Genomic DNA, 23,907 nt, shown 5'->3' on the forward strand with positions numbered 1-23,907 from the left:
TCCTTCAATAAATATTTTAAAAAGCACTCAATAGAAATGTAAGTGTGATGTCCTGTTTTGTCTCCTATCTCCAATTTTCTCCACTTGAAGGCCATGATTCATACTGATATTTAATTCTGTGGGTCATATTAGCACTCTAGTGTATCTCCGGAATAGTCATTCTGTAGTCATGAGGATCATTATGCCTACTGTGATGACCCTTCCACATTGGGCAAAACCCTACATTTCCCTTTTGGTGAAATGTCCCTTCAATTCCAAAGTGAAAATGGAAAGTCTGCTGAAAATAATATAATTGGACTGCCTGGCAAGCATTTAAGTTCTGAGGAATGTCTGTAATACCCAATGCTGTGATGGGGATGAAAGTTAAAAAGTAAAGGGTAGATAGATAGATAATTGGGAAATCAAATTACTTTTGCTGACCTGCTGCAGCACCTTCAGTAGCAGGAAAACAAAATAATTTCTGTGAGAAGAAGCAAGCAAATCTCTCTGTGAATAGATCATTTTTCTGTTTGGCAGTGAGAAGAAAATACAACAAGGACACTCTTGGTGCAGCAACATGTGAATGAGCTGGAAGGGACATAATGCTAAAAGCAGCATGAACAGTTCAGGCATGCTAAAGATGTTTGTATCAGGGATCTAGATCATAAACCATGTGTATTGTTTGGTTAAAAAGAAACTCTGGAAAGCCACACCATCAAAACTGTCACAGAATCCCGACAGTGCAGAAGGAGGCCATTTGGCCCATTGAGTCTGCACTGACAACAATCCCACTTAGGCCCCATCCCCGTCACTCCACCTATTTACCCTGGTAATCCCCCTGATGCTAAGAGGCAATTTACTACGGCCAATCAACTTAACCCGCACATTGCTGGAGTGTGGAAGGAAACTGGAGCACCCGGAAGAAACCAAGGTGCTCTGGTCTCCTTCCAGAGCACAACCCGAGAATAACAGAGTTTGTAGAGGTACACCTTGTCAGTGTTAACTTGTGTGGGAAGTGATGCGAATGTTTGTAACTACATGAGGCATGGTTGTTGCAAACATTTAAAGGGAATTTATCTTGTTTGAAATATTCTTCGCTTGTTCGTTAATGATTGAATTATGTTGACTTTGGTAAAAATTACAGTCAGACCACAATCTCACCCAAACTCCATCTCTATAACTCCATGTATTTACCCTTCTGGTCCCCCTGACATTAAGGGGCAATTTAACATGGCCAATCAACCTAACTTACCCATCTTTGGACTGTGGGAGGAAACCAGAGCACCTGGAGAAAACCTATGCAGACATGGGGAGAATGTACAAACTCCACATAAACAGTGACCCAAGGCTGGAATTGAACCTGGGCACTGCTGTTGTGAGGCAGCAGTGCTAACCACTGTGCCACCCATTAGGATACATGATGAAAAAGATTAATCAGAGACTAGAATGTTTTACATGGCAGTAGCACATCTTCGGATTCATACAGCATCATAACACACAAGTGAAATCCTAGCTATTCAATAAAATTGCAAAAGAATCTACAGTACAGAAACAGGTCATTCAGCTCATTTAGATAATGACAGTCCTTATGCCCCTCCCACTTCAATTACTAAGTGTCGACGCTTTAATGTGTCAGAGTTGGTATAAAATCAATGTTAACATCTGGAACCAATCCAGCATTAGAAGAATTGTAGAATATTTAAATCTTAATTAAGTGTTAAACAAATGACCCACTTACAATATTTGGATGAGAAAGACGTAACAAAACTCCAATTTCAGTCCTTGCAATCTTCTTATCAATCTGAAAAAAAATGAAAAGAGGATTTTCAAATTACATCGCAAAAGGCTTGAGTGTCTTGATAAAATATCTCATGCAGGAAAGAATAGACTCCTATGTTGACTCAATAAACTTACTACTTAAGTAGAGGAACCATGCAAATGAGGAAGCTCTTACATTCTGTGCTAAAATGGTTAATAAAGTAATGCTTATATTAACACTGCAATGAAGTGACTGTGAAATTCCCCTAATTGCCACAGTCTGGCACCCTAACCAGCACGTCTTTCATAATGTGGGAGGAAACCAGAGCACCCGGAGGAAACCCACACAGACATGGGGAGAACATACAGACTCCACACAGTGACCCAAGCCGGGAATTGAACCTGGGTCCCTGGCACTGTGAAGCACTGTGCTACTGCGCCATAGAAACATTGAAACTAGAAGCAGGAGTTTGCCTTTCAGCCCTTTGAACCTGCTCCACCATTCATTATGATCATGGCTGATCAAATTCAATATCCTGATCCCTTTCCCCCATACCCTTGATCCCTTTAGCCCCAAGGGCTGTATCTAGTTTTTTCTTGAAATCAGACGATGTTTTGGCTTCAACTACTTTCTGTGGTAGTGAATTCCACACATTCACCAGTCTTTGGGTGAAGACATTTCTCCTCCCCTCAGTCCTTATCCTCAAACTATGACCCCTAGTTCTGGGCACTCCCAACATCGAGAACATTCTTTCTGAGCCTACACTGTCTAACCCTGTTAAAATTTTCTAAGTTTCTGTGAGATCCTCAGCATTGTCACTGGCAAATTGCCGGTGATCGAGGAAAATTGGTCTTAATTAGGCCATTAATTATTCAAATTGCCTGACCGTGTCCGTCTGGCCGGCAGTCTTTCCAGGCACTGATCCGTTCTGAACTCAACCTTCTGGTGAGAAACCTCCTCAGCTACACGACTGTGCCGAGGATCCTGGCATTTGCCTGGTCGACCTGCTTCCCATCCAGCTGGCCGAAGAAATCCCACTCATCGTTTACAAAGGTGCCTTCAATGTTAATTAGTTAAATTTTATTATACTGGGTGAAGAATTGTTCTGGTAACTACGTTCAGCAAAATCTTATTTGCAGCAATTACATTTCTCTAGAACAAAGAAAATCTTTATGAAGACTAACTGTCCAGATCAGTTCCTTCCCCATGCACGCTGCTCTGTATAAAGTACAGGTGGGAAAGATAGTGTTTAGGAATATATTTAGCAATAACTAAAAATAGATAGCACTGTCTAAGCATAAAGCCAAACCAAACAATTTACAGAATTTTGTACTCACTGATCCAGTATTCTTGAATTGATGAACTTGGTTTAAAAATGTACCTTAGCTTTTTGCTTATCACTTTTAAAAACAATCACATTAGAAATTTATGACTTGATTTATTATTGTCACATGCATGGCTATAAGTGAAAAGCATTGTTTCTTATGAGCTATATAGGCAAAACATACTGTTCGTAAAGTGTAGAAGGGAAAAGGATAAAGAGAATGGCGGCACAGTGGTTCGCATTGCTGCCTCACAGTGAGTAAAGACCTGGGTTCAATTCCAGCCGTGGATCACTGTCTGTGTGGAGTTTGCACGTTCTCCCCATGCCTGCATACATTTCCTCCCACAGTCTGAAACATGTACTGGTTAGGTGGATTGGCCATGCTTAAAGTTTATTTATTAATCACAAGTAAGGCTTACATTAACACTGCAATGAAGTTACTGTGAAATTCCCCTAGTTGCCACAATTTGACCCTGTTCGGGTCAATGCACCTAACCAGCACGTCTTTCAGACTGTGGGAGGAAGCCAGAGCATCTGGAGGCAACCCACGCAGACACAGGGAGAATGTGCAAACTCCACACAGCCAGTGACCCAAGCCAGGAATCGAACCCGGGTTCCTGGCGCTGCGAGACAGCAGTACTAACCACTCTGCCACCGTACCACCCTAAACAGTGTATCTGAATAGGTGCTGGGGCGTGACGACTAGGGGATTTTCACAGGAACTTCATTGCAGTGTTAATGTAAGCCTACTTGTGACACTAATAAATAAACTTCAAAACTTCAAAATGTGGTGTTGCAGTTATGGGTGGGATGAAGAGAAAGATCAGCCAACATAATAATTTGATTAGCTTTACTACTGATATAAGACACACTCAACATGTTGCTGATGATCTGATAACAGTTTGTATATGAAATGTTGAACACTGTCCTATGGGAACAAATGAGGAGCAGAAAGTACTGGATTAAGCAGGATTATTTGACTGTAACCTACTTTTAAATCTTTCACTCTTCCAAACACATCTAAATGTGGCACAGACTCCACTCCAAACTGACTGTGCAGTGCTAATTTCCACCCATTTATGACAGAAAGTAGGACATCTACACTGACACTAAGCTAACGGGAATCTTGAAGAAAATCTTTGCTCCAGCTTTTCCAGTTGTTTGGTCATGGTCATGATTTGCTCAATGTTTAACATAAAGATCCCATGTACACTTAATAAGGAATATACGTGATAATAACTGTGATCCCAACATTAGCTAATTAATTCAGCTTGTTGTCACTATCCAGAGGGACTCCAAAAATCCAGGCCATGAACAAGATCCTTACAGTTAGAAACTGGGGAATTTATAATGGGGAACAAAGAAATGGCTGACCAACTAAACACTTTGGTTCTGTTTTAACAGAGGAGGACACAGGGTCAAAGTTCAGGGTAAAACCCTAAAGAAGCATTTAGACGACCTCAGGACCCAGGAGTCATTACCCAAGTAACCCTGCCACTGGCTACAGGGATATCCATTGCTCGTGTCAGCTCTCTGCTCAAAACTGACTCTGAATTGAAGAGAATGAAGGTATGGACTCTGAGACAGAGGCTGAAGAAGCGGCCCTCCAGGTTGAAGAAGAACCTGAGAAGGTACTGGCTTCGCTAACCCTGTGTGCTCTCTCTGAAAGAGAAGGTTCCCTGTTCGGTTCACACTGCCGGACCCAGCCCTGCCTTCAACAGACCTTGTCCGAGTGCCAAGTGATCATAAAGACCTCCTCGAAATGGGGGTGCTGGAAGCAACATGGACCTAAGAGGTGACGACTACAAAGGCCATGGGGGATCTTCAACATATTTACTTGTGGGCTTCATGGATTGGGAGCTGCCTTACTGAACTTAATGAGAAGCAGGCAGTGAGAGTTTTTAAGCTTGTAACTTTACCCGGATTAGAGTTGTAGGTCCCAAGGTGAAATCGACCTGATGGTAAGCTTCAAGAGTGGCCCTTTCCTTTGGTCCACAATAAAGGTTTGGCAATGAGAAACTGGCATTTGGTTGAATTACTACAAATACCATGCACATTTAATCAGCAATATGTATGATAATAATTGTGATATCAACATTAATTACTTAGTTGAGTTGCATCTGTCACTATCCAGAGGAACTGGCTACATGGAAAATCCAGAGTAGTTTTGGTCTCCTTATCTGAGCATGGATGTTCTTGCCATCGAGGGAGTTCTGCAAAGGTTTACTAGACTAATTCCTGAGATGGTGTATGAAAACAGATTTAATCCATTAGGACTGTATTCACTGGAGTTCAGAAGAATGCAGGGGGATCTTATAAAAACCAGAAAATTCTAACAGGACTAAATAGGGTAGATGCAGGAAGGATGTTTCTGATGGTGGGGGAGTCCAGAACCAGGAATCACAGTCGAAGAATGTGGGTAAACAGTTTAGGACTGAGATGAGGAGAAGTTTCTTTGCCCTGAGAGTGGTGAGCCTGTGGAATTCGCTATCACAGAAAGCAGATGAGCCCAAAACCATTATGGCTGGAATACCCTGACCTCACCTGATGCTGGGATTCTCCAGTCCTGCTGCAGTGAACGGAGAGTTGGCTGGGCGTTAGGTTCTCTGTTCGCACTGGCAGCGATAGAGGGGCATACGAGACTGGAGAATTCCAGCCTACATATTTTCAATAAAGAGTTAGATATAGTTCTTGAAGCTAAAGAGATCAAAGGATATGGGGGAGAAAAGTAGGAACAGGTTATTGAGTTGGATGATCAGATATGATCATAATGAATGGCAGAGCAGGCTTGAAGGGCTGAATGGCCTCCTTCTGTCCCTATTTTTTATGTTTCGATGTAAGATTTGTTTTTGGACTATGGTAATCTCCCTTTGAAAAAAAGTCTTGGTCGGTAAATATTAGTGTGGCTCAGCTGCTAATACTCACATCTTCAAGTTAACAAGTTCTAGATTCAAGTCTCACCCCAGGATTTCAGCTCAAAGTGCTGATTAACATGTCCAGTGTTGTACTTTGGGTGTGCCACATTATTAGAAGGTTGATGGAGCACAGATCCAAAACAAAAATGTTTTAGATGGAACACTGGGCCTGATTTTCCACTCCCGCCGACCCTATCAACTCCCAGTGACGTGTTTTCCATTGGCAGAGGCAGCTCATCATTGGCCAGTGATGGGACTTTCCAGTCCCGCCAATGTGAATGGCATTTTGTGTTGTTTATTGGCCACCCCACCGGGGGAACCTGCCTTAGAGGATCAGTGTGACCGTAAGATCTAGCCAGTGGGAAGGTGTGGAAAATTCAGCTCATTTAGTTAATATCTTGTTGTTTTTTAATTTGGTCACGGGATGTGGCGTTGCTGGATGGGTCAGCGTTTATTGCCCATTCCTGAGTGCATTTAAGAGTTAACCCCCATTACAATGGGCTTGGAGTCACATGCAGGCCAGATCAGGTAAGGACAGCAGATTTCTTCCCTTAAAGGGCATTAGTGAACCAGGTGGGTTTTTACAACAATGGTTTCATGATTATCACTAGACTTTTAATTCCAGATTTTTATTGTGTTCAAATTTCACCGACTGCCATGGGAATCGAACCCTGGGTTCCCAGAGCATGATCCTGGGTTGCTGGATTACTAGACCAGTGACAATACCACAACGCCATTGCCTCCCCATTGTTACCAATGGTTCAAATAGATGTTAAAGATATTCAAAGAGCAGTGTGTTCTTTCAGAATTCAGATCTTTCATCCAAAACTAACAAAACTCAAAAATATGCTAATTTTTATATTATTGTGGCATCTAGCTGTATTCAAATAGTTGCTGCTTTGCCCAGATAGTGATAGTCACTGCATTTCAAAGCTGTATATTTTCAGTAAAGGCCAGGTGAAATTGGAATACCTCCTTCTCACCTCCATTCTCTTTTGCTTTCTTCTAACCTGAAACATCTCAGATCTCTTTTCTATTTAGTTGTGGTGGGGTGTGCAGTACTACGAGAGCAGGTTGAAGCATAGACAGATGGGATTTTGAGTTAGGCCTATCCTGCCTGTGGATATTTAATGTTCTATCAGGCTATTCAATAAGTTGAAGGTCTGATAAGGGCTCGGGGCTGGCCTGGCAAGATTGCCGAAGGGAAAACTGTACATTTTCAATTGTGTAAGGTAAGGAGCCGCACAGTGGCACAGTGGTTAGCACTGCTGCCTCAGCGCCAGAGATCTGGGTTCGATTCTGGCCCCGGGTCACCGTCTGTGTCGAGTTTGCACATTCTCCCTGTGTCTGTGTGGGTTTCCTCCCACAGTCCAAAGGTGTGAAGGTTAGATTGATTAGCTAAGTTGCCCTAGTGTCACGGGATTAGCAGGGTAAATATGTGGAGTTATGAGAATAGGGCCTGGTGGGATTGTAGTCGGTGCAGACTCGATGGGCCAAATGGCCTCCTTCTGCACTGTAGGGATTCTATGATTCTCTGAGAGTTTCTGCCTGTACCATCTTTTCAGGTCGTGGGTTTCGAGTCCTAACAGCCCTCTGGGTAAAGAAAAAATTCCTCTGAATCCTTTCTAAACTCCTTTCTTTTATCCTAAATTGGTCCTTCAACCATGAGAAGTAGGGCCTTCCTATCTAACCTATCTGGGTATCTGATTATTTTATACTCTTCAATTAGCTCTTCCCTCAGTCTGGTCTGTTACAAGGAAAATAACCCTAGTTTTATCCAATCTTTCTTGGTAACTAAAATTCTCCAGTCCAGGAAACATCCTCATAAATCTCCTCTGTGCCCTCTCTTATACAATCACATCTTCTATCTAACACAGTGGCCAGAACAGCACACAGCACTCCAGTGATGGTGAACTGGTGTTTTAAAAAGTTCCATCACTACTGTCCAGCTTTTCTATCCTGTGCCACAGCTATTAAAGACAAGTATTCCATTTAGCTTCTTGATTACCTTTCCACCTCAGGGATTTGTGGACATTTACCCCTAGATTCTTTTATTTCACTACACTTCTCCATATCCAAATATTTTCTGTGTATTTCGTATCCTTGTTGGCCTTCCCCCAAATGTACACTCATCCAGATTGATAGACTAACAAAACTCACTCTGCGAGCAGAATGTTCTGCTCTTGCTGGTGGCGAGCTTGGAGGCAGGAAGAGCATTTAATTAGATGGTCTGGTGACGTACCTGAACCTGCCAACTTCCCATCTCCACCATAAGTAAGTTCTGGGCAGGAAGGCCAATGTTTGACCTTCTTTATCTGCTGCCCATTGAAGCTCCTTTGTGGCTAATTAATGACCACTTAAGGGTCTCACCCACCAACGCTGGAAGCTCAAGCCCAAGATCAGGTGCAATCAGTACCTTTTCCTGTCAGTTTGGATCTTGTATATTTCTCTTGCGGGGACCATGAATTGGCTTCAATTTAAATTTGAATTGCTTTTAGGAGCAAACAAGGAGATGAATTGAGGGCTTTCCCTGTCCACTCTGCACATTGGCTTTATAACTTTAGGACAGATGTTAACCCAGCTGCAGGTGGGCCTGTTGCCCTGTGGTTTGCACAACCAGCCAGTTTGTCATCTTCTAGGGGAGAGGGTGCCCCTTGATCAAAGGTGCTGCCAACCCTTTGTACCCCTCTTGCTGCAATCATAGGAGGTTTCTCCCCCACCATTACTTAACTGTGACCTTGGTTGACCTGCGAACCTGGGACTTCCGTGCCTGTCCTTCCGGTAGCAGCCATGGCCATCCCAGTGGCGCTGCTGAGCACACGAGTTGCTGGCCTCTGATTAGATGGCGGCTCTCAGTGCGTGAGGCCTCTGTCCCTGGGCTCTAGATTCCAGGGCAAGGCTTGCCAGAGCACTGGCTGATTGGCACATGGTTTGGCAAGCCCTCCCGACAGGCAGAAGCATGAATCTCTCACTAGCCCGCCAGCCAGCAAGCAAGATCCCCAGCTCCACAACATGATTCTGCCCTGTGTGACTAAGCGAGCAGAGCAGCAACTACCACTAAAATTTCTTGAATATCTGAAGCATCGCATAGGCAAGAATCAATTTTATTTTTAGCCCCTGTCTCAGGAAACTATGTTCCTTTGGGCGGCACGGTGGTTAGCACTGCTGCCTCACAGCACTAGGCGGGGGACCTGGGTTCAGTCCCAACTTCGGGTCACTGTTTGCACATTCTCTCCATGTCTGCGTGGGTTTCCTCCGGGTGCTCCGGTTTCCCCCCACAGTCCAAAGATGTGCGGGTTAGGTGGATTGGCCATGCTAAATTGCCCCTTAGTGTCAGGAAGATTAGCAGGGTAAATATGTGGGGTTATGGGAATATGGCCTGGGTGGGATTGTGGTCAGTGCAGATTTGATGGGCCAAATGGCCTCCTTCTCCACTGTAGGAATTCTATGATTTATTTTTGAAAATATGACTTTTTATCTGACTGGAAATTTTTCAATTTGAAATTGGATAAAACAAACTACCTTAAAATGTAAGGCCACCTCCAAGATGAAGATGGAAAAGCAAACAAGACATCCTCAGGAAGAGGGATGAAGAGAGGGACATTTCCTATAATTTAAAGATCCATCTAAACCCATCACGGTCTAAGGAAAAGCCATTAAAATGCAAAATTCTGGATACTGAAACAATGGTTGCCACAGAAAGACCCACCCAAAACCTCTTGGAAATACACAAAGGGTGAAGTATAGCAGGTCAGGCCACAACTATTACAGGAAATTGCAAGTGACACAGGAAGTGTCGAGAAAGTGTTCTGCGGAGGAAACAGGCTGAAAAGCTGCACTGCCTCCCTCTCTTTTGGAGAAAGTGTGTCAACCTTCAGAAAGCTACAGGCAAACTAAGATCTTGTAATAACTCTAATTTCTTTGACATCTGACTACATCCAAGAAACCAGTTAACCTAAATTTAATATCTCTGCCTGAAGGAAAATTAAAGATACTTAAACATTTTTCCTTTTAACTTTTTTTATTGGACTCTAACTTCCCTTATTTCTGATTCTTGAATGTATGCGTGACTTTGCATTTTATTATATATTTGGATTTATTTATTAACAACTTTGCTCTTTCTTTAACTTAAGAAAGCCTTGTTTGATTGGCTCCTTATTGTTCACCAATAGTTAAATTCATTTGGATTCGGAAAAGGCATATTCTTGTGAACAAGAAGCTTAAACCTCTGTTGTGAGCAATCAAGGAGGTTCAATGGAGGGGACCCAGTTCACTTAACCTCCTTTCAGCATTACACAAGGGAAATAGCAAACAGTGGGTGAGATTTTCCATCCATTCCTGTCCCAAGACTGGAAACTCACGCCTGAGGTCAAAGCACCTTGTCATGGTTGCAAATTTTTGGTCCTTCCCATTACGAATTCCATGGCAGGCAGGTCAGCAAAATTTCACCCTACGTGTTTCTCTTTTTCATCCGGTTCCAGTCTCACAAAAGCTGGCTTTGAATTTGAAGAATTCTTATTCTGTATGTGTGTGCGTGTCACAGGCTGTACTGGGAATCTGACACTGAGACAGTTCGCACTTCAGCGTGCATAGTGGTTAGCACTGCTGTCACACAGTGCCAGGCACCCGGGTTCCAGCCTTGGGTGACTGTGGAGTTTGCACGTTCTCTCTGTGTCTGTGTGGGTTTCCTCCGGGTGCTCCAGTTTCCCCCCACAGTCTAAAGGTGTGCAGGTTAGGTGGATTGACCATGGGAAATTGCCTCTTTATGGGATTAGCAGGGTAAATACTTGGGATTAAGGGATAGGGCTTGGGTGGGATTGTGATTGTGCAGACTGGATGGGCCAAATGGCCTCCTTCTGCACCGTAGGGACTCTATGGTCCTATGCTCGTATCATGAGACCTTGCTGCTTTGTCATATAAGCACATTTATTTACTGAAGCAACTCAGTATTTTTAGCGTGCCACAAGAGGCAGGCATTGCCACGACAGCTGACTGCAAGACCTTGCTGTGTTGGCTGTTCAATATTTGGGTTCCTAATGCTTGCGATAGCCACTGATGACACAAGACGTGGAAGCTGACACTCCAGAGCAGTAAAACCACCACAGTATCAGTGTTAAGCCACTCCGAACTTTCACTTACAGTTTTCTGCAGGACTTTTGCAGCGTATTGTTTCTGGGTTCTCTTTTCTTGACATCTGTACACAACAGATGTGGCACCCCTATGAGAAAGAGAAAACACAGAAGAAAAATAATCCCAGACCACTAGGAATCATTCTGCAACTTTATTATCTCTCCACGCACACTGTTTGTACCTTGTAAAGACTTGATTACCTGCAAAGACTCGCATTCCAACCATTCTTCACATTCCAATCTGTGACTATCTTGCAATTGTGTCTTTGCCTACATATGCTGTGCTTGTGAACTAAACCTCCACTCACCTGATGAAGGAGCAGCGTTCCGAAAGCTCGTGATTCCAAATAAACCTGTTGGACTTTAACCTGGTGTTATGAGACTGCTTTCTGCATCAATTAAAAACACAGGGCGCAACCTTACTCATGGTTATTCATACCACATTCTTGCTGCTGCAAGGTCGGTGAATTTGGTACTTAGCCAAATCTCTGTTCACTGCAATAGGATGAGAAAATCTCGCCGGCATGAACAGACGTAACATTCTGGCCAGAATTTTCCAATGTTGCCATATTAAAATATTCTTTATATGAAATCCTTCCAATAGATTGAAATTTCTTTATGAAATGTTCAGTAAATACTAATTGCCACATTTGAATTAAATTACTTTTGTCTCTATTTTAAAGGAGATCTTAACTCTTTGGAAAATAAATCTGTAGAAATGAACAAGTTAAATGTTATGGGAGGAGTGGTCCAGAGCCTGTGGGTTAAAAGTGATGGTTTTCCCAGGTGAGTGGGAAGAGAGGAATGCATTGGACAGAATTTTCCTGTCCCGCCCACCACAGGGTTTGTAGCGGGAGGGGTTGAGGGGGGTGGGGCAGACCATGCAAAGGCCCATTAACCTGGGGCAGGATTTTCCAGTTTTGGGGCGAACGTGGCTGGAAAATCCCACCCACTATCTTGGAGGGGGGGGGGGGAGGGCTGCCGCTGATGTGCAAAGGCAACCCCTCCCTGAACACAGTCGCCCCATTCCTTCCCACACTTTTTGAAAAGAGCTACTTGCCCATTTCTACTTGACTTTTTTTGTTTCTTTTTGGTACCTTTCGGTATTTTTATTCTAATCAAACTCCCAATTCAAATTAAGTCCAATCATGGTCCCAACATGAAGGACAAACAAAATCCAAGCTGACAAGATGAGGCATTGCATCCCCTCCCAGGCTTGATCTGACGCTTCATCTTAAAAGGCCGAGATGGCTTTGAAAAATTGCATCAGATAAAGCCTCGATTTAACCTACCCTGATCCTTCAGTCTCCCCTAGCCTGGGCAAACCACCAATGCAGGCGTCAGTATACCCCCAGTGCAATGGGCTAGCCTCATCACCTGCTTGGACATGGCTTCATCCCTGTCGGGCCATGCCAACCCTATTATGGGCAATGTATAATTGGGATCAATTGGCTTGTTAATAAGCTCAATTGGCCCTTGGTTAGTTTTTTTAAATACAGTGGGGCCAGCTGCTGATTTTGGCACCTATCCATCCCCCTGATATTATGTGGGTGAACTCAGGGCTGGATGGGATGTAGGTGGGGCAGGCACCTCTTTTATTTCACATGCCTCCCCATCCCCACCTGCCCCCCACCAAAAGCACCGGGGCACATAAAACCCTCTCCATGGTGTCTGAACATTTGATATCATAGTACATGTTCCAGATGGTGGGGGAGTCCAGAACTTTCTTCACCCAGAGGGTGATGCATGTGTGGAATTCACTACCACAGAAAATAGTTGAGGCCAGAACGTTATGTGATTTCAAGAAGAAATTAGATATAGTTCTTGGGGATAAAGGGATCAGGGTGTATGAGGGGGGAGGAGGGGATCAGGATATTGAATTTGATGATCAGCCATGATCAAAATGAATGAGGGAGCAGGCTCGTAGGGCCGAGTGTTTAACATAAAAATGAAGCAGGCACTTCAGAAGCTGCATTTACTTGAGTTATGAGAATACACTAGCATTATTAACAATCCTGTAGGTGGAGGCTGTAAAAATCTATACACGTTAGTTATCTTGTTTGGACAATCCATGTAATTTAGAAGAACAGATGACCTTACAAGGTTGGTGAGTGCAACCTGGTTAACTCAATTAGTATTGATCAAACAGTTCATCAAAGGCAGTCACCTACAATTGAGCTGACTGCTGTATATGCAATTAAAACTCATTTAGAACTTAGATTGTTGGCCCTGTCAAACCTAAAAGAAATAGAAACATGGGCAACCAAGCTTTCAGTTTTATCATCAAGAAGGCGATAAAGATTTCAATGCCATTTAAAGTGAGTCCTGAAACTGTATTCGCATTGACCTCCTTATTTGGAGAGGAAGCTGAATAGGGTCTCAGGGTACTTGGGGTCTGCACCCCCATTCCTCAGTAGCAGATGTGGATGTCAGATGATTTTGCTGCATGGGGCAAATGAGTGCTGGAGATATGTTTTAGTCACACTGATGTCTCTCTCTGCAAAGACAAGGACAGCAGATACATGGAAATGCCACCACCTGCATGTTCCCCTCCAACCCACTCATCATCCTGACTTGGAAATATATCGCCGTTCCTTCACAGTCGCTGGGCCAAAATCCTGGAATTCCCTCCTTAGCGGCATTGTGGGTCAATCCACAGCACGTGCAACGATTCAAGGAGCCAGCTCGCCATCACCTTCTCAAGTGACGGGCAATAACTGCTGATGTGGAGATGCCGGCATTGGACTGGGGTAAACACAGTAAGATGTCTCACAACACCAGGTTAAAGTCCAACAGGTTTATTTGATAGTAAATGCCACAAGCTTTCGGAACGGTGAGTGGAGAGTTCTGTTCAGAAACAGAGCATATAAAGGCACACACAGTTTACAGAATACTGGTTAGAATGCAAGTCTTTATAGCTAATCAAGTCTTAAAGGTGCAGACAATGTGAGTGCCGATAGCATTAAGCGTAGGTTAAAGAAATGTGTATTGTCTCCAGACAGGACAGTAAATGAGATGTTGCAGGTTCAGGCAAGTCATGGGGGTTACAAATAGTGTGACACGAACCCAAGATCCCGGTTGAGGCCTCATTCTAATGGTCAATTATTTAATTGACAGTCAAATAAACTGGTTGGACTTTAACCTGGTGTTGTGAGACTTCTCACTGTGTTTACCCCAGTCCAACGCCGGCATCTCCACATCATGACTCCAATTTGCCCTCAGACAAGGCATCCTCCCCTTTGTAGTTTGTGTTTTTCAGGGCGCAGATGACAATGACGATCGAGAGATTTTCTGTGGTGAGTATTGGAGAGTCCTGCCTGAGCGGTCTAAACATCTGAACTTCAGCTCAAGGAGACTCGTAATCTGCTCAATCATGGAGTATTTTTATCTGACTGCAGGAATGTCCATCACACAATGATAGGAATTGCCCCAGTGGGGATTATTAATAGGGCAGAGGCTTCGGGCAAGATTAAGCTTAATTTTCCCAAACCAAGCGGGGAGGGTGGAGTCCCCACAAGTGACCCTGAAGAAGAACCATGATTCTAAGATTTTATAATGATTCTACCCATGATTCTATAAGGACAGACAAAACAGTGAAAACCAGAACTCAATCTATGTGAGGAACTTTGGGGATGGCCTCAGTTGGGATCCCGGGATCATAATGGTGACAATAGGTCTTATCAGGTCCAAGTGTAGGGCAAAATTGTCAGGAATCACCTGAGCCATCTCCGGAGTCTGTGCCAGTACAGGCCTCATTACTAGCCAAGGGGACAAGCACTGTCAGTGCCAAGAAACGCACACAGACATGGGGAGAACGTGTAGACTCGATGCAGAGAGTGACCCAAGCCAGGAATCGATCCCGGGACCCTGGCATCATGAGGCAGCAGTGCTAACCATCGTGCTGCCCCTAAATGGTGAAGTACAACCTACATTGGGCCCCAGACCCTGTTACCATTGGCTATGAGCAATGAACACTAACAGGCAGCTTGTTGGTGAAATGGGATTGGAGATCAGGCAGCTGCAACAGTAGCAACACTGGTCCCTTATTTCCATGTGCTTTGAACATGGAGAATCATAGAATCCCTACTGTGCAGGAGGCCATTCGACCCATCGGGCCTGCGCCGACCACAATCCCACCCAGGCCCTATCCCGTAACCCCATGAATTTACCCTAGATAATCCCCCCGACACTGAGGAGGCAATTTCGCATGGCTAATCCACCTAGCCCGCACATCCTTGGACTGTGGGAGGAAACCAGAGCACCCAGAAGAAACCCACGCGGACACGGAGAGAATGTGCAAACTCCACCCAGACAGTGATCCCAGGCCAGAATTGAACCAGGGTTCCTGGCGCTGTGAGGCAGCAGTGCTAACCCACTGTGCCAACGTGCTGCCCCGGATTGCTCAGCTCACAGACTGTTTGGCCTTGAGCACTGTGGTGGGCAGTACATTGGTGGTTTGGGATGACTGAATGTTTCCCAAGGCTGAGGAGCAAGTTAGCATCCGACAAACCGGGGCTGTGCAGCCGAATTTCAAGGCTGATCGCGGTGGGTGGTTCCTTAAATAAACAGTCACAGACAACATCTTTAAAAGCCTCTGCCATCGCGGATGTTCAACAATCACCGAGTTTAGATTTAGCCGTGCTATTATCTATAAGCAGATTTCAACATGATTTAGTAAAAACAAATCAACGGCAAGCAATGTCTTAGGCTGGATAATATCGGGAAGAGAATCATGAGGCAGGTTAAATAAGGGGACTGTGGGAAAAGTGATTAAAAATGCCTGCTGGTCATTCAGTCTTCCGCCTGAAAGCTTGGTGTGGTATTTATGTCCTATAATCAACTGAAAAGCCATCTGGAAAACAGAATTAACGAAAAAGAGAAAAACAAGATAGTTAATTCTTATGCTTTTGGGGATTATATAATACCATAATCTAATTGTGCTCTCTCTTGCACTAAAATTTCAAAACTTATTAACGTCAACTTGAGTCTAATTCGAAGCACTCTTGCCTGCCACTGACAACCAGTGCATTCTGGCTCTGGCTCTGAACTTGAGCACAATCTCGGCTGACGCTGTGGGTAAGGTGAACACCAAGGTCCCTTCTGTGGCTCTACAGGTGGACGCTTGAGGCAAAGTTCTCTGATGTTGCAATGTTGGAGGAGGTTAAAGAGAAGGTGAATGGCAAAGCCACACTCAGGGATTTAATAATAAGACTGAGAATTTTAAGACGCCATCAGGAGTCAGCTAGGAAAGAGTAATGGCAAGGGAGTTTGGTGTTAGTTAGGTTACAGTCAGCAAAACTTTAGATGAGTTGGAGTTTACGGAAGATCTGATTTATTATTGTCACAAGTATTGCTTTTTGCGTGGCATGTTGGCACAGTGGGTAGCACTGCTGCCTCACAGAGCCAGGGACCTGGTTCGATTCCTGGCTTGGTTCACTGTCCGTGTGGTTCATTTTCCCCGTGTCTGCATGGGTTTCCTCCGGGTGCTCCGGTTTCCTCCCACAGTCCAAAGATGTACAGGTTACATGGATTGGTCATGCTAAATTCTCCTTCAGTGTACCCGAACAGGTGCGGGAGTGTGGCAACTAGGGGATTTTTCACAGTAACTTCACTGCAATGTGAATGTAAGCCTACTTGTGACTAATAAATAAACTTTATCTTTAGCTACACAAAGCATGCCGTTCATGGAGTAGATAGGGGAGAAAGGAAAGGAGAGTATAGTGTTATAGTCATATTTAGGGTGCAGAGAAAGATCAGCTTAATATAAGGTGAGTCCATTCAAAAGTGTGATGGTAGCAGGGAAGGAGCTGTTCTTGAGTCTGTTGTTACGTGTTCGCAGACTTTTGTGTCGTTTTCCTGACAGAAGAAGGTGGAAGTGAGCATGTCCGGGGTGTGTGCGTCCTTGATTATGCTGGCTGCTTTCCCGAGGCAGCAGAAATCAATGGATGGGAGGTTGGTTTGCGTGACGGACTGGGCTACTGACCACAACTGTAAAGGTGACGAGATTTGGAATAGTTGATGCTGGATCCTTTACAGTTCCTTAGTGCCAACTCCAGAAGGTTTAGTCAAGGCAGTGATTCCACATCGTGGGTCACCACCTTTGATCAATTTTGTAGCAAAGGTCGGGGTGAGTCTCAGTGTTTGTCTTTTGGTTAATTGCCCCAACCCAGGACATTATTGCTCACTTAAGGACCACAAGGCAGCAGCATGCTGGGAAGGCCACCCAAGAGTCTTCCAGCCATGATTTCATTGGAGTAGAGGTGGCCAAGTGGTGGGGCCCCACTCACCATCCTCCTGCTCGAATACGTTTCCCTGCCTTCAAATCAGCATCGAGGAAGGTCATTAAATTCTGTCCACATGGTTGACATGTTTGTGCAACCCAAACGCAGCATCACATTGAGTACTTTGTCCATTCAAAGATATGTTCAGGCTGTCTGAAGTGCAGCCACCTTTCATTTCCTTGAGCTTACCATCCATCAATGTCAACACCAATGCACTAATTTAAAAAGGGCAAATGGTTCATTGACTCACTGACTGCTGAATTATACCGCAAGACACCACAGTGCAAAAACACATTCATGGATTAGTTGTAAATCATCAGAATTAACGTCAAAAGTATCTCCAAAGTTTACCAAAACCTAAATTTTTCACTCTTCAGGCAGGACCAGTATCGGGTATTAAAAACGTTCCCGGCTGTGACCATCTCTAGAACGCGATTTCCCGCTGACTGCCCAGTGAAAAATATCTGGACAGCGTATCCAAACACAAATGCCAGTTCTCAGGCAAGTTTTAAATATTTGTTTTAGTCCTGACATTTCTCCCTGCCCTGGATTGAGGTTGAAGCCAAAATGTTAAAGGCCACCAACTGTAAAAGCAGACAGACCCTGAAAAACTGCATTCAATTGGCCCAGTAATGGTCTGCCTGATTGTCAGTGGGGACACTTCTGACTCTCGCACGCACGTGACGACCAAAACATTGTTCGAGCGCTTGACGTATTCTCACTCAATTTCACGTGCTTCCGGGACACCTGCCTAAGCCCAAGAGTAAGGCCTGGAAGTGACAAATCTTAAGTCCCATTCCCAAACATGCCATATTCCATCTTTGCAGGGGCAGGAGTGGGATTGGGCCAGGGTTCATGTACGCTCAGTTAGCTGGGGCAGATTGTTATTTAAATCCCCAGCTGAAATTCCACTGAAATGGAATTTTGATCGGCTGAGTATGATACTTGGAATGTGCAGGTGAGACAAGGTAAGAGGCGCTTTGAACTTGGTGGATTCCTTTGGATAGGCAGGGTACTTCTTAGGAACTGATCCCAGGACACCCTTGGGGAGAGGGTGTAAGGCACCTTTGGTGGAAATACCAGGGGGCATGGGGAGAGGGTGTAAGGCACCTTTGGTGGAAATACCAGGGGGCACAGGTTTAATTCCTTTGGGATTGTTACCAGTAACCTTATTTTATGTATAAAAGTGCATTAACTCATTGGAACTGTCAAACTGTCAAAAAACTGTCAAGTTGTCCAGATTCAGCCTAGATTATTGCCCAGATTTGTGCTCAGAGACAACAGAATTCCTGGCTCGGCAAACCAAACCTTTAGAAATGGCCACCTGAAGGTCGGATCGCTGACTTTTGAGGTGGTAATGAGGATAGATAAATGGGAACCGTTAGATGCAATATACTTGGATTTCCCAAAAGCGTTCAATAAGACACTGCACAAAAGGCTACTTATTAGGATGTCCATGATGTTGGGTGTATAAATTAAAACAAAAAAAATTATAGCGCAGGAACAGGCCCTTCGGCCCTCCAAGCTTGCACTGACTATTCTACTCGACTTAATGAAAACTCCTTACCCTTCCGGGGACCATACCCCTCTATTCCCATCCTATTCATGTATTCAAGGCAGCCCTTAAGAGTCACTATCGTTCGTATCTGTTTCCACTACTTTCCCTGGCAGTGAGTTCCAGGCACTCACCACCCTCTGTGTAAAAAGCCTGCCTCATACACCTTCTTTAAACCTTGGCCCTCGTACCTTAAAACTGTGCCCCCTAGTAATTGACTCTTCCACCCTGTGAAAAAGCTTCCCTCCATGCCTCTCATAATCTTGTAGACTTCTAGCAGGTCACCACTCAACCTCCGTTGTTCCAGTGAGAACAACTAAGTTTCTCTAACCTCTCCTCATAACTGATGGCCTCCATACCAGGCAACATCCTGGTAAATCTTTTCTGTACCCTCTCCAAAGTCTCCACATCCGTCTGGTGGTGTGGCGACCAGAATTGAACACTATATTCCAAGTGCAGCCTAACCAAGGTTCTATAAAGCTGCAACATGACTTGCCAATTTTTACACTCAATGCCCCGGTCGATGAAGGCAAGCATACCATATGCCTTCTTGACTACCTTCTTCATCTGCATTGCCACTTTCAGTGACCTGTGTACCCCTACATCCAGGTCCCTTTGCCTATCAATACTCTTAAGGGTTCTGCCATTTACTGTACATATCCTATTGCTATTAGACCTTCCAAAATGCATTACCTCACATTTGTCCGGATTAAACTCCATCTGCCATCTCTCCATCCAAGTCTCCAATTGATCTATATCCTGTTGTATCCTCTGATGGTCCTCATCGCTATCTGCAAATCCACGAACCTTTGTGTCATTTGCAAACTTACTAATCAATCCAATTACATTTTCCTCCAAATCACTTACATATATCACAAACAGCATAGTTCCCAGGACTGATCCCTGAGGAACACCACTTGTCACAGCCCTCCATTCAGAAACAGAAGTAGTATATTAGTATATCCTGGCCTTTATAGCGAGGGGGATTGAACATAAAAGCAGGGAGGTCTTGCTGCAACTGTACAGGGCACTGGTGAGGCCGCAGCTGGAGTACTGTGTGCAGTTTTGGTCGCCGCACTTGCGCAAGGATATTTTGGCCTTGGAGGGAGTGCAGAGGAGGTTTACTAGACTGATACCGGAGATGAGGGGGTTAGACTATGAAGAGAGATTGAATAGACTGGGTCTGTACTCGTTGGAGTTTAGAAGGATGAGGGGGGATCTTATAGAGACGTATCAGATAATGAAAGGGATAGATAGGGTAGAGAGAGAGAGATTCTTCCCACTCAGAAAGGACAGCAGGACTAGAGGGCGTAGCCTCAAGATAAGGGGGGGGGCAGTTGAGGAGGAACTTCTTCACTCAGAGGGTGGTGAATCTCTGGAATTCTCTGCCCGTTGAAGTGGTGGAGGCTACCTTGCTAAATATATTTAAGTCACGGGTAGATAGGTTTTTGATAGACAAGGGAATTAAGGGTAATGGGGAGAAAGCGGGAAAGTGGAACTGAGCCACTTCAGATCAGCCATGATCTTATTGAGTGGTGGAGCAGACTCGGAGGGCTAGATGGCCTACTCCTGCTCCTATTTCTTATGTTCTTATATTAGCATGGATAGAGGATTGGCTGACTTGTAGAAGACAGAGAGTTGGGGAATTTTCAGGATGGCGATCTGTACCTAGTGGAATGCCCCAGGGATCAGCACTGGGACCACAAATATTTACAATAAATATTAATAGCTTGGACAAGGGAAGTGAATGTATCATTGCCAAGATTGTGGGTGACACAAAATTAGGTGGGAAGGCAAATGGTGAGGATGACACAAAAAGAATACAGAGAGATACAGATAGGTTAAGTGACTGGGCAAAAACTTGGCAAATGGAATATAATATAGGAGAATGTGAAGCAATGCACTTTGGTAGGAAGAATAAAGGAGCTGAGTGATATTTAAATAGAGAAAGACTGTGGAAAGCTGCAGTACAGAGGGATTTGGGGTCTTTGTGCATAAATCACAAAAGACGGGCATGTAAGTTCAGCTGGAAATAGAGAAGGCAAATGGAATGTTGGTCTTTATTGCAAAGGGAATGAAGTACAATAATAGGGAATTCCTGCTAAAACTATACAAGGCACTCGTTAGACCCCCACCTGGAATACTGTGAACAGTTTTGTCCTCTTATCTAAAGAAAAATATATTGGTATGGGAGGCAGTACAGAGAAGGGTGACTGGGTTGATCCTGGATATGGAGGGATTTTTTTAGCCTACTTCTGCTTCTATGTCTTATGAATTTATGGCCATGGAGTTGAAGGGGACTGAGGGGTGAGGGCTGGAAGATTGTTTTATTCTGTTCTGTTATTTAAGCCAACACAGCGATGGAGACCAGAAACAGGCCTTCCATCTAACTCGCCTCTGCACCCGGTGTCCTCTGCAATTGGGCCGTGTGTGGTAGATCTGACTTCCAATTCAGCCAGGCACCACAGAGAGAAAATCCAATCATCAGGTGAATATTTTTCAAAGATCTGGTTCGTAAAGCCAGAAATTAAAATCATAGAATCCTACAGTGCGGAAGGAAGCCATTCGGCCCATCGAGTCTGCACCAACCACAATCCCCCCCCCAGGTCCAATTCCCGTAACTCCACAATTCACCCTGCTAATCTCTCTGATACTGGGGTCAATTTAGCACGGCCAATCAACCTAACCCTCACACCTTTGGCCTGTGGGAGGAAACCGGAGCACCCGGGGGAAACCCATGCAGACACAGAGAGAACATGCAAACTCCACCCAGACAGTGACCCAAAGCTGGAATTGAACCCATGTCCCCGGTGCTGTGAGGCAGCAGTGCTAACCACTGTGCCACGCCTAATTCTCCTGTCTCTGCGCACCCGATCCACAAGCGAAATTCTGGACCAGAAGCTCGTCTGAATCTAGATTAAATAGTAAAACAAATGGTAGCCAGGGATACTGAAAAATAACACAGGTCAAATTCTATTTTTATTTTACGGGATCCCTGGATATTTATTGATGTTTTGGGATCGCGTTGCACACTTTCAACTATGTTTCTACAGAAAGCAGAAACCAATGGTCTTGGTGTTAATTTGGATAATCCAGCAAGTAGTATATTTCTGCCCTCAACAAGTACAGAATGGCAACCATGCATTTCATTAAAAAATATTAAATAAATAATATTTATGGGGAGTGTGGGCAAAAAATGGCAATCTCAATTGGCTTGTTACAATATTGAAAAGTGTTGTTTCATTTATTTGTAAAATTACAAGTTACATAACACAATCATAGTAAACCCTGGCGTCCTTGTGCGTTGGTGAAAGTAAGCACGCAGGTACAGCAGGGAGTGAAGAAGGCAAATGGTATGTTGGCCTTCATAGTGAGAGGATTTGAGTATAGGGATATTGTTGCAATTGTACAGGACACTGGTGAGGCCACACCTGGAGGATCGTGTGCAGTTTTGGTGTCCTTATCTGAAGAAGCATGTCAAAAAACAAAGAAAATTACAGCACAGGAACAGGCCATTCGGCCCTCCAAGCCTGCACTGACCATGCTGCCTGACTGAACTAAAATCCCATATCCCTCTATTCCCATCCTATTCACGTATTTGTCAAGACGCCCCTTAAAAGTCAACACCATATCCGCTTCCACTATCTCCCCTGGCAACGAGTTCCAGGCACCCACTACTTTCTGTGTAAAATATCTGCCTCGTACATCCTCCAGGTGTGGTCTCACCAATGCCCTGTACAATTGCAAAACATCCCTATCCTTATACTCAAATCCTCTTGCTATGAAGGCCAAGATACCATTTGCCTTCTTCACTCCCCGCTGATCTTACTTTCACCAATGCAGCGGGACACCAAGGTTTACTACGATTGTGTTGTGTAACTTGTAGTTCTACAAAAAAATGAAACGACCTCTCGCACCTTAAACCTGTGCCCCCTAGTAACTGACTCTTCCACCCAGGGAAAAAGCTTCTGACTACCCACTCAGTCCATGCCTCTCATAAACTTGTAGACTTCTATCAGGTCTCCCCTCAACCTCCATCGCTCCAGTGAGAACAAACCAAGTTTCTCCAACCTCTCCTCACAGCTAATGCCCTCCATACCAGGCAACATCCTGGTAAATCTTTTCTGTACCCTCTCCAAAGCCTTCCCATCCTTCTAGTAGTGTGGCGACCAGAATTGAACACTATATTCCAACTGCGGCCTAACTAAGGTTCTATAAAGCTGCAACATACTTGCCGATTTTTAAACTCAATATCCTGGCTGATGAAGGCAAGCATGCCGTATGCCTTCCTGGTGACCTTCTCCACATGCATTGCCACTTTTAGTGACCTGTGTACCTGTACACCCAGATCCCTTCGCCTATCAATACTCTTAAGGTTCTGCCATTTACTGTATATTTCCTATCTGTATTAGACCTTTCAAAATGCATTATCTTGCTATAGAGGGAGCACAGCGAAGGTTTACCAGGCTGATTCCTGGAATGGCAGGTCTGTCATATGAGGAGAGACTAAGTCGGTCAGGGTTATATTCATTGGAGTTTAGAAGAGCGAGAGGGGATCTCATAGAAACTTATATAATTCTAACTGGGTTAGACAGGGTAGATTCAGTAAGAATGTTCCCAATGATGGGGGAGTCCAAGACTAGGGGGTCATAGTTTGAGGATAAAGGGTAAACCTTTTGTAACTGAGGTGAGGAGAAATTTGTTCGCCCAGAGGGTGGCAAATGTGTGGAATTCACTACAACAGAAAGTAGTTGAGGCCAAAATGTATGATTTCAAGAAGAAATTAGATATAGCTCTTAGGGCTGGGCCAAATGGTTTACTCCTGCTTCTAGTTTCTCTGTTGCTATGTAGTCATTTCTTTAATTCAAGGCAATGGCTGAATGCTATTAGTGCTAGACAACTAATCCAGAAACTCAGCTAATGTTCTGGGGACCTGGGTTCGAATCCCGCCACAGCAGGTGGTGG

General features: G+C 44.3%; 1 protein-coding gene across 1 annotated transcript in view; it reads right to left on the reverse strand.

The window, feature by feature from the left end:
* Window positions 1-23,907, reverse strand: part of LOC145358604 (calcium/calmodulin-dependent protein kinase type IV-like) — a 156,026-nt gene that overhangs the window by 76,909 nt on the left and 55,210 nt on the right. Inside the window, exons 2-3 of the mRNA XM_080212798.1 lie at window positions 11,117-11,195; window positions 1,718-1,780 (exon numbers count right to left, since the gene is read on the reverse strand). Coding sequence (XP_080068924.1) covers window positions 1,718-1,780; window positions 11,117-11,195 — 142 coding nt within the window. The remainder of the gene's footprint in view (window positions 1-1,717; window positions 1,781-11,116; window positions 11,196-23,907) is intronic.

Source organism: Carcharhinus amblyrhynchos, chromosome 26, assembly GCF_965287045.1.
Source record: "Carcharhinus amblyrhynchos chromosome 26, sCarAmb.v2.hapA, whole genome shotgun sequence".
In the NCBI taxonomy this organism is placed as follows: Eukaryota; Metazoa; Chordata; class Chondrichthyes; order Carcharhiniformes; family Carcharhinidae; genus Carcharhinus; species Carcharhinus amblyrhynchos.